Source organism: Pangasianodon hypophthalmus, chromosome 24, assembly GCF_027358585.1.
Source record: "Pangasianodon hypophthalmus isolate fPanHyp1 chromosome 24, fPanHyp1.pri, whole genome shotgun sequence".
Taxonomy (NCBI): domain Eukaryota; kingdom Metazoa; phylum Chordata; class Actinopteri; order Siluriformes; family Pangasiidae; genus Pangasianodon; species Pangasianodon hypophthalmus.
In genome coordinates this window covers 3,316,857-3,332,629 of record NC_069733.1, presented here as the reverse complement: position 1 = coordinate 3,332,629, position 15,773 = coordinate 3,316,857, and the positions used below count along the sequence as shown (strand labels likewise).

General features: G+C 38.0%; 1 protein-coding gene across 11 annotated transcripts in view; it reads left to right on the top strand.

The window, feature by feature from the left end:
- The window catches only part of trpm3 (transient receptor potential cation channel, subfamily M, member 3), a 179,062-nt gene that overhangs the window by 110,232 nt on the left and 53,057 nt on the right, over nucleotides 1-15,773 (top strand). For 10 of the 11 annotated variants that reach the window (XM_053228776.1, XM_053228779.1, XM_053228773.1 and 7 more), the window contains 2 exons: nucleotides 1,270-1,441; nucleotides 15,277-15,451. In XM_053228776.1, the coding sequence (XP_053084751.1) occupies nucleotides 1,270-1,441; nucleotides 15,277-15,451 (347 nt within the window). Of the gene's footprint in view, nucleotides 1-1,269; nucleotides 1,442-15,276; nucleotides 15,456-15,773 lie in introns of those variants that run through there. The other variant, XM_053228778.1, reaches the window with a different exon arrangement.

The following is a 15,773-nucleotide window of genomic DNA, read 5'->3' as shown; positions in this document are numbered from 1 at the left end:
AACGTTATAACATTGGTTAAAACATGTAGCATGACAGTATACAAAGTATAAAATATACACTATGCACCTTTAATCATGCATAATAGCTTAAACCAACACTTATTACACCTAATTCATAAGCCTTCATTCATAATAATGATAATAATAATAATAATGTGCCTTAGTATCTATTTTAGTCCTGCCTCTGCCCTTCTCCTGTCATTGGTTTGTTACCCTATTGTGTTCACCTGTTCTGTGTTTGTACACTATGCAACCTTAATCACACAGCCTTAACCACCACAGTATGCCATGATTCATAATAACAATCTATCAGACAGCACCTTTAATCTCTCATAATACAACAGACAGCCCCTTTAAACATTTTAAACATACAATTTACAAATTTTATTTACTCATAACCTCTCAAATATCACCTTTAATCATCACTCATAATCATAATGTTTAGTACATCATTACCCAATAAACAGCACCTTTAATCACTCAAAACAGCTTTAACTATCACTCACTATGACACAAATTTACCCTCTCAGGACACATTGCAGTTCCCAGTGTGACAAGCATGTTATGTTTTGGGTTCTCCATGTTCATTTTCTTAAATTGCCATGTGCCTTTGTTTCTATTTTAGCCCTGTCTCTGCCCTTGTCCTGTCACTGGTTTGTTACCCTATTGTGTTCACCTGTTCTGTGTTTAGTCCTTGATTAGTTTGTCTATTTATTCCACATTGTGTCTTCATATCTTTGCAAAGTCTTATCAAAGACTTATGCATCTAGTGTTGTTAACTCCGAGCCTTGTTTCCAAGTTTGTCAGTTCTATGACTCTTGCCTGTGTCTCAGCTTAATTTGCCTGCCTGTGCTTTGGCCCACACTATGAGCCAAGATGATGATTGCTACATTTGCTAATAAAGCACATGCCAAGCAAATGCACATTACACATAAAACACCATAAAAGACCTTTTTTCACCATTCACAATCATTGCCCATCAGCTAGCACCTCTAACCATTACTGATAATAATAACCACTCAGTTAGCACCTTTAGTCCCCATCAGACAACCTCTTTCACCATCACTAATAATTACAACCCATTAGACAGCCTCTTTAACTTCCATTCGTAGCCCCATTGTAGAGCTTTAATAACTCATAACCCACTAGACCTTTAATCATCATGTGTAATCTGCTAGGTTCTAGACAGCTAGGTGAGAAATGATCAGACAGCACATTTAATCACCCAAAAGCTAACATTTTTCTTCTGTGTCTGTGTGTGTGCTTCAGGTGGTCCGGCCATACCAGACCATGTCGAATCCTCTGAGTAAACTGACTGTCCTGAACAGCCTGCACTCGCACTTCATCCTAGCTGACAACGGCACCACGGGCAAGTATGGTGCCGAGGTTAAGCTTCGCCGCCAGCTGGAGAAACACATCTCTCTGCAGAAGATCAACACACGTGAGTCTCCACCCTGCTAGTTTCTAGTGCAGTCAGGCAAACGGCATGCTGGGAAAAAGTGATTATGCACTCCAAGGACTCATGGTGGATTATCTCTCTTGGGACAGGGCATTTTTAATTGCACTGTGTATTGAGGCTTGAGATTCCTCGATGCACTTTCAGCTATTGAGTTCGAGTCGAGTACGGCATCTGTCATAGTCATTAATCAATACTGAATAAATGAAATGATGAGAAATAAAAGATCACGGAATACACAGTATATCTGACATGAACTGACGCAGAGGGAATCAGCCTGTCTATCAGAACAATATCAGTTACAAAGATGTCAGTGAAGAAGTTGCAGTCATTAGCAGATATCTGTGACACATAAAGGAGATCAGTATTACTATCCAGTAACACTCACCTTCCACATATGCTTTGTTTAGTTAGCTTGAATCCTGGTGGGTTTTCTCCCTTGGTGCAAGTAGTTTGGGAAGGTGAGGACACAGCAATCACTCTCAAAACAATCCAATTGTTTCCTTTTCCTTGGTTCCTTTAATTTTGCACAGTGTGAAACCAAGCCGAACAGCAAACGAATCAAGAGTATCAATTTCACTCCCTGCAAATGGACTAATAGGTGTGAAATCTTCTTCTGATACACAAAGACATTGGTGGAGAATACACATAAAATCTCTTTTTCAGTGTCATGCTTGAAATGGGTGATATTGTATGTAGAGTTCATGTGGATGCTATAGGACTTTGGGTCTTGTCTGTTTAGTAGGTCCTGGTGTTATAGGGCTTTATGCCTTGTAGGTTCAGATCAGGTGGGTTTTGAAAGTTGTATGTCCAAATTGGGTTGGCATTGTGGTGATTAGCATAGACATTATGCTGTTTTAGGCTTTGTATATTTATTATTGCTGGGTTTTATAGGGCTGTAGGGCCTGAGTGTTTGGTTCATGAGGATGTTATGGGACTGTGGGCCTTGTATGTTGAGTAGGACCAGGTGTTGTAGAGCTTTAGGCATTGTAGTTTTTTTGTTCCCTGGTGGACTAGTGGCTAGCATGCGTCACTCTGATCGCCGTTGGTCTGGGTTCGATTCCCGGTCAGGGAACCATCCCCAGCCACTGGAGGGTTGCACAAGCCAGTGCACTCTCACTGCTGGTCGCAAGCCCAGAAATGAGGAGGGTTGCATCAGGATGGGCAGCTGGCATAAAACTTGTGCCAGAATCAAATATGCAGATAGATGATCTGCTGTGGCGACCCTGAACAGGAGCAGCCAAACGAGGGGAAAAAAATGGGTGTTGGGAGTTTTTAGGCCTTATATGCTTAGTTTGGGCTTGTATTGGGGGGATTAGTATAGGCATGGTGGTACTTTGTGTATTTAGTTTGGGTTGGTGTTATAGTGCTTTAGGCCTCGTATAATCAGTTTGGGTTGGTGTTATGGTGCTTTAGGCATTGTATAATCAGTTTGGGTTGGTGTTATAGTGCTTTAGGCATTGTATAATCAGTTTGGGTTGGTGTTATGGTGCTTTAGGCATTGTATAATCAGTTTGGGTTGGTGTTATAGTGCTTTAGGCCTTGTATAATCAGTTTGGGTTGGTGTTATAGTGCTTTAGGCATTGTATAATCAGTTTGGGTTGGTGTTATAGTGCTTTAGGCCTTGTATAATCAGTTTGGGTTGGTGTTATGGTGCTTTAGGCATTGTATAATCAGTTTGGGTTGGTTTTATTGTGCTTTAGGCCTTGTATAATCAGTTTGGGTTGGTTTTATAGTGCTTTAGGCATTGTATAATCAGTTTGGGTTGGTGTTATAGTGCTTTAGGCCTTGTATAATCAGTTTGGGTTGGTGTTATGGTGCTTTAGGCATTGTATAATCAGTTTGGGTTGGTGTTATGGTGCTTTAGGCATTGTATAATCTGTTTGGGTTGGTTTTATAGTGCTTTAGGCCTTGTATAATCAGTTTGGGTTGATGTTATAGTGCTTTAAGCCTTGTATAATCAGTTTGGGTTGGTGTTATAGTGCTTTAAGCCTTGTATAATCAGTTTGGGTTGGTTTTATAGTGCTTTAGGCCTTGTATAATCAGTTTGGGTTGATGTTATAGTGCTTTAAGCCTTGTATAATCAGTTTGGGTTGGTGTTATAGTGCTTTAAGCCTTGTATAATCAGTTTGGGTTGGTTTTATAGTGCTTTAGGCCTTGTATAATCAGTTTGGGTTGATGTTATAGTGCTTTAGGCCTTGTATAATCAGTTTGGGTTGGTTTTATAGTGCTTTAGGCCTTGTATAATCTGTTTGGGTTGGTTTTATAGTGCTTTAGGCCTTGTATAATCAGTTTGGGTTGGTGTTGGGAAGATTTAAACCTTGGAAGATCATTTCAAGTGGGTTTTGAGAGTCTTTATCCTTGTATGTTTAGTTTGGGTGCCTACTGAGGGGATTCAGGTCTTAGATGTTAAGTAGGAGCAGGTGATGATTGGCTTCAGGTCATGGATGTTCAGTATGGTTAGCCGTTGTGAGGCTTTAGACAAAGTTTTCATTCTGGTGGGTGTTGTAGGGGCATTAGACTTTGGGTGTTCAGTTTTTAATGAGTGTTGTGGGGCTGTATATTCATTCAAAGTAGGTAATGGGTTGTTTAAGCCTTATATGTTCAGTTTGGTATGGTGTTGAGGGATTTGTACTGTATGTTTGGTTTGGATGGATGTTATTGGGCTTTAGGCCCTGTATATTCACTAGAAGTGGCTGTTGTGGGGCTTAAGCCATTATCTATTAAATTCAGGCTAGTGTTAATGGGCTTTAGGCATTATGTTCTATTCAATTGGATGTTGTAGCATTCGAGGCACTGGATTTTCTGTTCAGGTCAGTGTTTTCAATCCATTAGTATTCAATTCAAGTAGTGTATGGAAATCATCTTTGTCCTCCTCATCCATCTCCACTGACCGCAACTAACAGCCAAGCCACTGCTCATACAGTTAATTAGGAATGGGACCGATGTCTGAAGTCTCTCTGATCCATTTGAGGAAACAGAAAGTGGTTATTAGGAATTGAGGCAGTGTTTGACCCCTTCTCCCCTCCCCAAAGTCATGTGACTTGTGGACTTCCCTTTGTCATCCTATGCCTGGGATTATAGTGGGGGCTGGGAAGGCAAAGGGACGTCCAGTTGTCATAAACAGCGTCTACGTCCATGCAGCAATCGTGATAGATGATTAACGATAAACTAATGATAAAAGTTCAAGCAGAACATGATCCTATCTGCTACTGGATATGAAAAATGCTAAGAAATCTAACAGGCATTCAGGAAGTACCTTTTTCATGTCTCGACATTCAGATGTACAGTAAGTGCAAAGTTCCCATAATGGAAAATTTGCTGAAGCTGATTTAGTGTGGTGAGGAGAACCACAAGCTGTTCCAAATATTCAACTCAGTGCTTATGCGTACAGCTTGGTCAGGTTTAAATTATTCAAATAAATGAATGAGTTCAACAGAGATCTACATCGCCCCATGCTGGTACTGTTTATTCTCAATGAATGCTATTAAAACAAATGCAGTATGAAAATGTACGCAGTTTCCTCTAGTGCAGTGCCTTCCAGAATTATTGGCATCCTTCATGAAAATGAGCAAAAATAATGTATAAAAATAACATTTTGAAGTAGGGTATGTTTTTCTAAGAGGTTTTTTTTTAATATTTGGTTTAAAAAAATAAATCCACAAGAATCACCTGAACTGTGCAACTCTTCCTCCTCCTCCTCCTCCTCACTGTTTCAGACATATGAAACTTTTAATTAATGCCCTAATTGTAATTAATGGTATTTTTACCTGCGTATGTATTTTTATATCAATTACCTGATTTGTGCAGGTCAACAACTATCACTGTCTTGAAAGTTCTTTGGTTTTCCGCATGTTAAAGGTAGACAAAGGGATTTTTACATGTGTTCAACATCATATCTATACTTATAGAGAAACAGGACATGATTAAAAGAAACAATAGAGTTCATGGGGACTGAAATATTCCTTAGGGGTGTCAATAATTTTGGCACATACATTTTTGAGAAAAAAAAAAATCATTCAATCACTTAAAAAAGCTATTCTAATGAGAAAGAATTTTTGTTGTTAGAACAAAGATAAATAGATTCTCATATAAATTGAGTGGAAATTTTTAATTATTGTGTGTAATTTATACGAATCAATTTTCCTCGATTTTATGAAAGGTGTAAATATTTCTGGAAGACACTGTATGTCCTAATTTTGCTGAGTGACTCACATCTCTGGGGCATCAACGGTTTAATCTGAGCAGCTGATTACAATTTTAATTATATGGCATCACCACTAATTTTCTTTTCACTTCTTTGGTTCATCATTCTGCTTGGTGTAAAACACTGGGTTTAATTGCACAACATAATGACTGGATTACTGTTAGCTTGCTAATAAATTTGACTTCTTGCTGTCATTCCACAACAAAATGATCAATGATGATCAATTAGAAGCTAGCTTGCTGTGAACTAAGCTAGCTAAGGTAATTTATCTAACTAACATTATCATGGCTTTGCATGTAGGCTAACAAATGTGATTATATATATTTTTTAAATTAGGTTAAATTAGGATTTAGGATTTAGGATGTAAGGGAGCTCTATTTATTTCATAGCCTACAATAATGTGGAAACAGTACCATTCAATTTGTGTTATTATATAGTCTTATCAACATTTATACAAAGGAAATGTGAGTAAAACCAGACGTTTTCACTTTTCTTTGTTTTTGGCATTCTTGGCATGAAAATGATATTAAAATATCTTTTGATACTTATCCTTGGTATGGATATGTAATACGGTAAAACATATAACCAAGCAAAACATATGTTTCAAATGTATATTTTTTAAAAAAAAGCCACAGGAAGTGGCCTCACTGTCCCTAGGTGATAAACATCATTCAAAACAATGAAGAATCATACGCTATGTGGCTCTTTTCATGTGATTTAAGTTGTTCAGTAGTTGGATTTTCCCTCAGGCCAGGAACAAACTTGCTTTCAGAAAAGAAAGTGTATCGATTTCCTAAAGGCATAGCACAGCAAAACAGTTGGATCGTTGAAGTGAATAGAGACAGCTGGATACACACTAACTCCAGCATCTATAACACACACGTTTGATCTCAACTCTTCTGAAATATTACACACTTAAAAGTGGCACTGCTGCTCAACAAGAGTCATCAACATACCGTATCAGGGTCTAACAGACATTGAAACCCAGAGATCGATGCAATTTGCATGTTGTAATCGAAACAGGCGAGTAATGAGCTAACTCACCAGCAAACGACATTATAAGAACAACTATTTCTTACCTTTCTGCTAAGAAAGCCATTGTATGCATCCAAACGCCAATAAGCTTTCACTGTCTCTCTGGTGTAAGCACAATCCACTCCGTATCAGTAAGTAATGATACACATAGTGGTTAAAAGTAACTTCAGGTACTTGTTTGTTTAAAAAAAAATACAGTTTTCTTACATTCTTGTTCAAAGTAACAGGTAATAACTCATTTATTGTTCATTTTTGCCTATATCTTGTTTGTCTTCTTTTCAAGAGACTCAAGAAATATGAGCTAGTCATCTTGTTTTGAAAGCTTTACAGTTAAAAACGGAGTCTTTGGAAATGATATATGAATGGACATGCACAGTATTGAGTTCCTCCTTTAAACAATCTACAAATACATTTTGCTTTAATAATCAAAAGTGTATTCATAATCATAATACTGATTCGCTATGTTTACTGTCAAGTTATATTACAGTACAATTACAATGGAGCTCAACTCTGTTTAGTATTCATTTAAATCTGTGTGTGTGTGAACTTAAAAGAGTAAACTATTTTTATTCGAAGAGCTTCGCAAAGACTAGTAGTGACGTCATAAGATTGAGTTTGCGATTGGCTGATTAAGTTGAACTAAAGCTCCGCCCTTGTTGACCCAGGGAATGTGCTTCTCCATGCGACTCATTTCAGCACCACGGACAGCTCAAGCCTGTATTTTATTTCCTAAAGTTTGTTCTAATAAATTGGGGCCATTGGCAGTTAATAAATTTGTTAGCTGTTGTCACATTTTGTACCAATACAGTATATATGCCAGAAATGTGTGTACTTATTCACTGAAAGAACTGATTTTATGGCTGTCGTGCCATCAGGGTGCCAGTCTTTCTAACCTAAAACCTGCTTTAGGGCTCTGTGTGATGGTGGCATCTGTTGCTCCCTTGGCTTTAGTGGACTATTTCTGGATATCATTTCCTGCCGCCTCCTTTGAACGTCTCCTCAGCGGGTTGTGGCATATTGGCGTAATTCCCACTGTACCATATGGGGATAGCCTTCTGGGTTCTCTCTCGCTCTTTCTCTCTCTCTCTCTCTCTCTCTCTCTCTCTCTCTCTCTCTCACATGGCTCTAATTTAAAAATACAAATTATCAATGCATCCATCTCTGTCTCTATCTTTCTCGACCCATGATGCTCCATTAAAAAGTAGACAAAGGAAAAATTTGATATATTGATTGGAATGATTAGGGATTATTTCAGTCTCAATGTACTTATTCAGTTGTTGGCAAAGAGCATTCATTCCTTCATCTGCAGCACCAGGTGGGAATACACCCTTGATGGGACGCCAATTCAACACAAGGCACCATGCACACATATTCACACCTAGGGGCAATTTGGAGGCGCCAAATCACCTACTAGTATGTTTTTGGGAGGTGGGAGGAAACCGGAGAACCCAGAAGGAACCTTCTGGAGGTGACAGTGGACAGGAGAATTCCCAGAGATAAGTCCTTGGGAGGCACCAAGATACAAAAAAAGGGGAACCTATGGGATTACAGTACAAGTCAATGGAGGGAATCATTTTTAAAGTAAAGATCCCTAATATATGACAAAAGAGTCGCTGTTTTATAGAGACAGCACCCCTGTGTGACCAATCAATATACCTCTTGCACTATAGCAAAGAAAAACCACATCTACTCTAAAAAAGAACATCCTCATTCATCCTACTTATTTGCTGGTTTACATCATCAGTGATGGAGTTTTGGCATGGCAGTATGCGTGTTTGACAGACTATGCTTATCACATTTAAAACTGAATTGCCGGTTACGTAGGGTGTCTTGATTGTTGACAGTGTTTCCCCTGCCACCTGACTGTACCTACAGAATATAACTTATTGGCCAAAGTAAACCTTTATCTGTCAGATTGTTCACACAGGAGTGCTGCTTCTATAAAACAGCAACTCTTTCGTCATATATTAGGGATCTTTACTCTAATTAAAATGATTCCCTCCATTGATTTGTACTGTAATTTCTTAGATTCCCCTTTTTTTAAGATTTAGAACTGAAAAATACTTTTTCACTGTTTCTTATTCATAACACCATTTATCCCAGCCAGAGGAACATCAGCACTAACTCAGACGCTTTTTTGACAACGTGTCTTTGACAATGTGCCATTGTTAAGGTGTTGGTGCTTCTTAGTAGCACAATATCTTCATATAGAATATATATTTTTTTTAAATGTTGCACTGTACAGCCCTGTGATTACTGTAGATATTAAAACAGATTTGTCAATGGCACGTTTTTAGATTTGGAAGAATCAGATTTTGAATTTTTGGATTGTTTTTAAGATCCACCGAGCCGGTTGCTGCTAACTATAAAATGATTGTCCTGCAGTTAGACTCCTGCGTTTATTGCGGTGATAATTTCCCTCCATTATGCTGGCGCTCAATATTTCTCATATTCCTCATTTGTCTGTTGGGATAATGCTGCTCGCTAATTGACTGAACATGAGCGCTTCGAGCACCAGATCCTCAACCAACAGAACCCTTAAATCTGAGACCAATACAGTTGTAAAACAAAGGCCCAGATCACTCTAATCAGCTATTTTAGGCACCATATATTTATGTTTTACAGTTAATACCAGCACTGTCTGAGTCTTTTCTCTACACGTAAACGATCTAGACATGACAGACTACATGTCTGTTACTTCTAGCTACAGTACAAGATAGAGGTTTGGATGCATGAGATGGAATATATTTTTATTCTTTTAAAGACATTTTAGTCTAAAGGTTTAAATAAGACCTTTATAAAGGTCTAAAGGTCAAAATAAAGGTTTATGGTTGAAATGAGTTTGTAAGGCTAATGTAAATGGAGAAGTTCGAGTAGATTCTATGTATTATTTACAGTGATTTCTAGTCTAGATGGTACTCAAGCTAGAAATGAACATGAGAATTTGAGACAGTGCACAAGTTCTTGTAAAGTATGCTTGAAGGATTTTGGCAACTTTTCTTGTCCTCCAGTTATGGGAAGGTTGACGCTTTATTTAAGGTTGCCGATTTATTACTGTAAGTGGCCTATCGAACGTCCACTCTAGGTAGGTCAATAACAAGTTCAAAACAAGGTTTCATAAATAAATTGTTTTCCCAAAGTTACAGCATGATGAATTACAATCCTTTCATACAAAGGGATTATACACCATCCCTTTACGCAACCTTAGAATGAATTGCTAATGGGACTTTCTGTTTGTGCCTTTGCTTGGCGCAGTGCACAGTGCTTTATGATCCTTAGCATCTTACAGTCTTTTGCTTTGCCTTTCTGCAGTAAATGGATTATTAGCTCTAGCAGAGCACCAAGACAATTTCTTATAAGGCTTCTGTTCACAGTTGAAGAGGGTAATTTGGCGTCAGATCACTTTTGTTGCCAGGCAAACGTTTCGCAGGATTGCTTCATTGTCTTTGCCTACTCTGCATTTTCTGCATTACAACTTGAAAGATCAAACTACAAAACTACAATGGTGTCTGTTAATGTGTCAGTGTGTTAGCAAACCTTAAATCTTAGATCTAAATGTGATCATTTTAATACATTATCATTTCTATAATAACAACTCAATCACCTGGACTTGTATGGCTAGCACACCACAAAATCTAAAACTAATAATAAACAGATTTTTTAAATATTAATATAGTGAAGCTTTCCGTAAGGAGAAGTTTATTTAACGTTATGGAAGGAGTCTCTGGTGTCAGTAAGTTTTCCAAAACAATCTTTTTGCTTTCTGGTTTCTCTGGATTTTTTGGGGGATTTGGACTTGGAATGTTTATCGATTATGTCTTGTGCTTAGCGTTGTTTCAGTAAACCCTGTAACCCCTTTTGCTGTTTAAACTTCCCATCTCTCTCTCTCTCTCTCTCTCTCTCTCGCTCTCTCTCTCTGAGCTGAAGTGTAAAATTAGAAACTCCTGGACCTCATTTTCTCATAGTCTCATTTTCTCCTGCTCTCCTGGTGTCGCAGCACCAACTTAACACCTTGCAAAAAACAGTGTTGTACCTTGATAGATACCTCTGGCCATCGCTTTCTCAAATATGACCTTACTATTTCATTTAAAAAATGTGTTGTTCTTAGGTGATGCTATTTCTGTGTATTCAAAACAGGAAAGATCTACTTGGTGGTTTAATCCAGATACCAAAGCCATAGAATACCAAAGCATCTTTTTTTTTTTTTACTGCGACATCACTAATGTAGATCACGTCACACACTTAATCACAACCAGTCTAAACCAATTCATATAGTATGTATTTGATAGTATGTAGCCATGTTGGACTGTTACCATGGAAACACTGGAAATACATCGCCTGGTCTTTTTCCAATCTTCAACTGCCCTGTTTGCGTGAGCCTGTGCCCACTGTAGGCTCAGATTTTGCTGACGAGACTAGAACCTGATGTGGTCTGTTGTCTGTTGTAGCCCATACACTTCAAGACTCTGAGATGCTTTTCAGGTCACCATGGTTGTAAAGAGTGGTTATTTGAGTTACCATAGCCTTCCTGTCAGTTTGAACTAGTCTGGCCATTCTCAGTTTGAACCAGTCTGGCCATTTGAACCGTTATGGCCATTCAGTTGACCTCTCTCATGAACAAGGAATTTCCATGTGCAGAACTGCTCTTCAGTGGATGTTTCTTCTTTATTGCACCATTCTGAGTAAACCTTAGAGACATTTGTGCTTGAAAATCCCATGAGATCAGCAGTTATAAAAATACTCCAACCAGCCCATCTGGCACCAGCAATCATGCCACTGCAAAATCACTGAGGTCACATTTTTTCCCCATTCTGATGGTTGATGTGAACATCACCCAAAGCTGCTGGCCCGTATCGGCACGATTTTATGCGTTGCACCGCTGCCACACGATTGGCTGATTAGATAATTGCATGAATGAGTAGGTGTACAGATGTTCCTAATAAAGTCTGGTCACTCTCCTTTCATCAACAAGGCGTTTCCGCCCACCCGCTCACTGGATGATGATCAGCAATTTCTGAAATACTCAAACAAGCCATCATGCTACGATCACTGAAATCACCTTTTCCCCATTCGAATGTTCGATGTGAACATTAACTGAAGGTCTTGATCTGTATTTGCATGTTTTTATGCATTGTGCTGCTGCCACATGATTGCTGATTGAATAATTGCATGAATGAGCAGGCGTACAGTTGTTCCTATTAAAGGAGTGTAGGTCCTCAGATTGGCACTCTGCTTTCGGTCCTCATAAGTACAGCCATACGTGAATATGTGTTTAAACAGATGGTATTTCTCCTGCAGTAATTTCAACAGGGCAGCACAAAAGCCTTTCAGGGTTAAATGAAATCCACTTACACTACATATGACTAAACAAGGCGGTCCTCCTAGGAGCTAAAAAGAGAGGAAAAGAGGGATGGATATTTTTCACTCCTTTTTTTTTTGCACCAGTTGAGTCGTGTAATGACAGGGCTTTGAAGAGAGCGAAAGCTATTAATAGAGCTGCTTTATGTAACTGATCCCTTTTTAGGCACAATGGCAGCACATGTGGGAGCCTCAGTCTTCCCTCCCTCTTTCTTTCTTTCTTTCTTTCTTTCTTTTCTTTTTGCATTTCTACCTGTCTGTCCAAGTCATCATCCTCCCCATCTCACCTCTTCTTATTTCTCCTATAGACCTCCCGCTGTCTTCTTCCCTTTATCTAAATCGTTCTCTTTCATTCCTGCACTCACATTTTCCTGAATTATTCATGCACTTGGAGTGGGATCCCACTGCGGCATCCTGTTCAAACCACAGCCACAGTATTACAGCGTGACAGTCGATGTATTAGAGTGAGAGAAGGAGTGTGAGAGAGAGAGAGAGAGAGAGAAAGCTGCCAAAGGTCTGACGGGTTCATTCTTTTTCTCTGGACCCAGCTGCTTTATGCACCACCTGTTAATCAACTCACAATCATGGCTAATTGTTCACAAAGCGAGAGAGAGGAAGTGTTCATGCTGTCTTCACAGGGCAGATGAGAAGCTGCTATAGGCTCTGACTGAGTGTGTGTGTGTGTGTGTGTGTGTGCGTGTGCACATGCACGGTGCCTGACCCTGACAGCAGGATCCCAATGAATCCATGTGAAAGGCCAGTCACCTGCAGAAAACTGGCCAACTGTCAATCTACGTGTGCCAGGGCTCATTTTCACCCTCTCTCACTCTCTGTCATTCTCAAGGTCTCTCGTCCTCACTTTGACAACGCTACATTGTATTGCAAATGACACTGTAGTCAAAGCCAAGAGCAGAAGCGTTAACAGATGGGAGAGAGTAATTAACAAAGTTATTAATCATTAACTAAGCATGAGGAAATATTTAAAAAAAAAAAAAGGAACAAACGATTTACAAATGATTTGCTTCAGTGGACATTCGTCAGATTCTGACAGGACCACACAAATCTGGCAGCTGACAGAACAATGTCACAGCTTTCTTCTCTCCATTTTCTTTCTCTCTTTCTGTAGTAGAGGTGGAACAGTATGAAGAGATATAAGTTTCATAATTGTTGAATCAATAAGAGACAGACCACAAATGTATATATTTTTTTATTTTTTTTTTTTTGGTATGCACTACGCGTAAATGTCTGTCTATGTGTATTTTAAGATTTAGCTTTAACCGGGATTATATCAGTTTACACCAAAGGAATGCTGAATTCTCAAATCTGATTGGTCGACAGCAGCTCCAAGACATATCACAGGTTTCTAGTAATGCGCTCATTCTAATGCATTAATGTTTCTATAGTAACCAATCATTCACATGGAGTTGTATTAATAATCTATTGCTAATAATAAACCAATTTCAACTATATCCATATGGGGAAGTTTTCTGTAAGTAACATTTATGGAAGGAGTCTCCAGTGTCAGCGCTTTGTAACAGTCTTTACACGTTCTCTTTAAGATGACAGGCCGAGTTTTTGTCTTATTAACTTTAATAGAGAGGAAAAAAGAGAGGCTGGTGAGGAAACAACTGTTTAAAGCTGCTAAGTAACATTTCAGTAGACGTTTCGTAACATTAAATGTAACTATAAATGTATAAAAATAAAACGTATTACGTAATAATAAAACATACTCTTTACGTATTAGCTGTTAATCAAGCTGCACCAATGTTTATTTAAAAACGAAGCATTTTAAGACTGACAAATCCATTCATAAAGTTTTAACCTCTTATCAGAGGCTAAGGTTTGAACCGCTGATTTGATAAGCTATGTTTAAAACTGAAATTTAACTCAACATATCTTTGATAAGCTTTTAATAAACTCACTCATAGACCAATATTTGTGAATACAAGATGTCTTTTTTGCGCTAAAGCCTTATAATATGCTAATGTTGGCTTGTAGACATAGCTAGCAGGCTAGTCGTATTTGTCATCTGCCCTGGAAGGCAATCACGTAGACCTCAGAATTAGCCAAAGAAAAAAAAAAACACAATAAAACAAAACAAAACAACAACTTCATGGCTTTTGTATTGTATTTTCTTCTTTTTTTTTTGCCTTGTCATTTTAATAAAAAAAAAAAATACTCATGCATGAAAATCAGAACTGAACTGTAACACTACAGCATTATTTCCTTCCCATTTCATTTCTTAATAGCTTCATCAACATGACTTTGTCTGCTGGACTAATTAATAAATAAATAAATAAATAAATAAATAAATAAATAAATAAACAGTGATTTTTTTTAAACTCTCAATCTCAATTTTTCTCAATAAAATCTCAAAAGTTTTCTGATTGTCAAACTTTATCAGTCAAATTCCTACTAAATATGGACTAATCACTATTAATGTGTCTTTCTCTCTGAATTCAACATGGCCTTATTGGTTTGGTGCGACTTTCCCAACTACATCATCGACAAAACAAAATAGAGACCCACAATAATAAGCAATAAAACACTTAGGGGTGTGCTATTATTGGAAAATAATCAATGATGGAGTGGTGTGATGCAGGCTGACGTGAAGCAGAGTAACTCTTACCACCCTGGTTTTGATTATATCCCAATAACAGCACATCCTGAAGTGTTTTATTGCTCTTGTACAGCAACAATTTGTCAGCGCTAACATAACAATTTTTTATTCATTAAACAGCATTAGGTCATACTTTTTATCTGTTTATAGTTACATTTGCTGTTGTCGAACAGCCACAGAACGTTAGTTCATGTTCTCACTTATGTTATAGCAGCTATAAACAGTCATTCCATCAACAGACCTTCTTTTTTTTTGAAATTTCAGCTTTACCTCTGACTATTACAAAGCGCTGACACTGGAGACTCCTTCCATCAATGTTAAATAAACGTCTGCTTACAGAAAACTTCACCCTATCGACAGTATTAACACTTTGTTACTGTGATGTGTTTTGCTGGCTGGAATGATTGGCAGAGATGCATTTATAGAATATTAATCAACACTTTCCGACCAATCAGGATCGAGCATTCAACAGCACTGTGGTATAATAAATCAGAATTGTTGAAATTTTTTTATTACAGTTACAGTACTATTAATGATACATGTCATGATGGTGCTATGTGCTTGAGAGAAAACCTTGTGAGTGTGTGTGTGTGTGTGTAGGGATCGGACAGGGGGTGCCTGTGGTGGCACTAATCGTCGAAGGCGGCCCTAATGTTATCTCCATCGTGCTGGAGTACCTGAGGGACACGCCGCCTGTGCCTGTGGTGGTTTGTGACGGCAGCGGCCGAGCGTCCGACATCCTGGCATTCGGCCACAAGTACTCAGAGGAGGGAGGGTAAGTAAACGACGGAATGTTCTAGTAGAAGCTTTTTCCACTATTTAACATTAAACCCTGTTGATAATTTCATTATTTTAAATCGGTTAATAATAACCAGTTAATATATATATATATATATATATATATATATATATATATATATATATATATATATATATATATATATATATATATTATTTATGCATCTTGCTATATATATATATATACACACACAGTATAATATATTGATTAATAATTATGTATATCTATTCATATAAACATATATACAGTGGAGTATACTTTAATAGACTATTATGTTCCAATATAAATATTTTTTAAC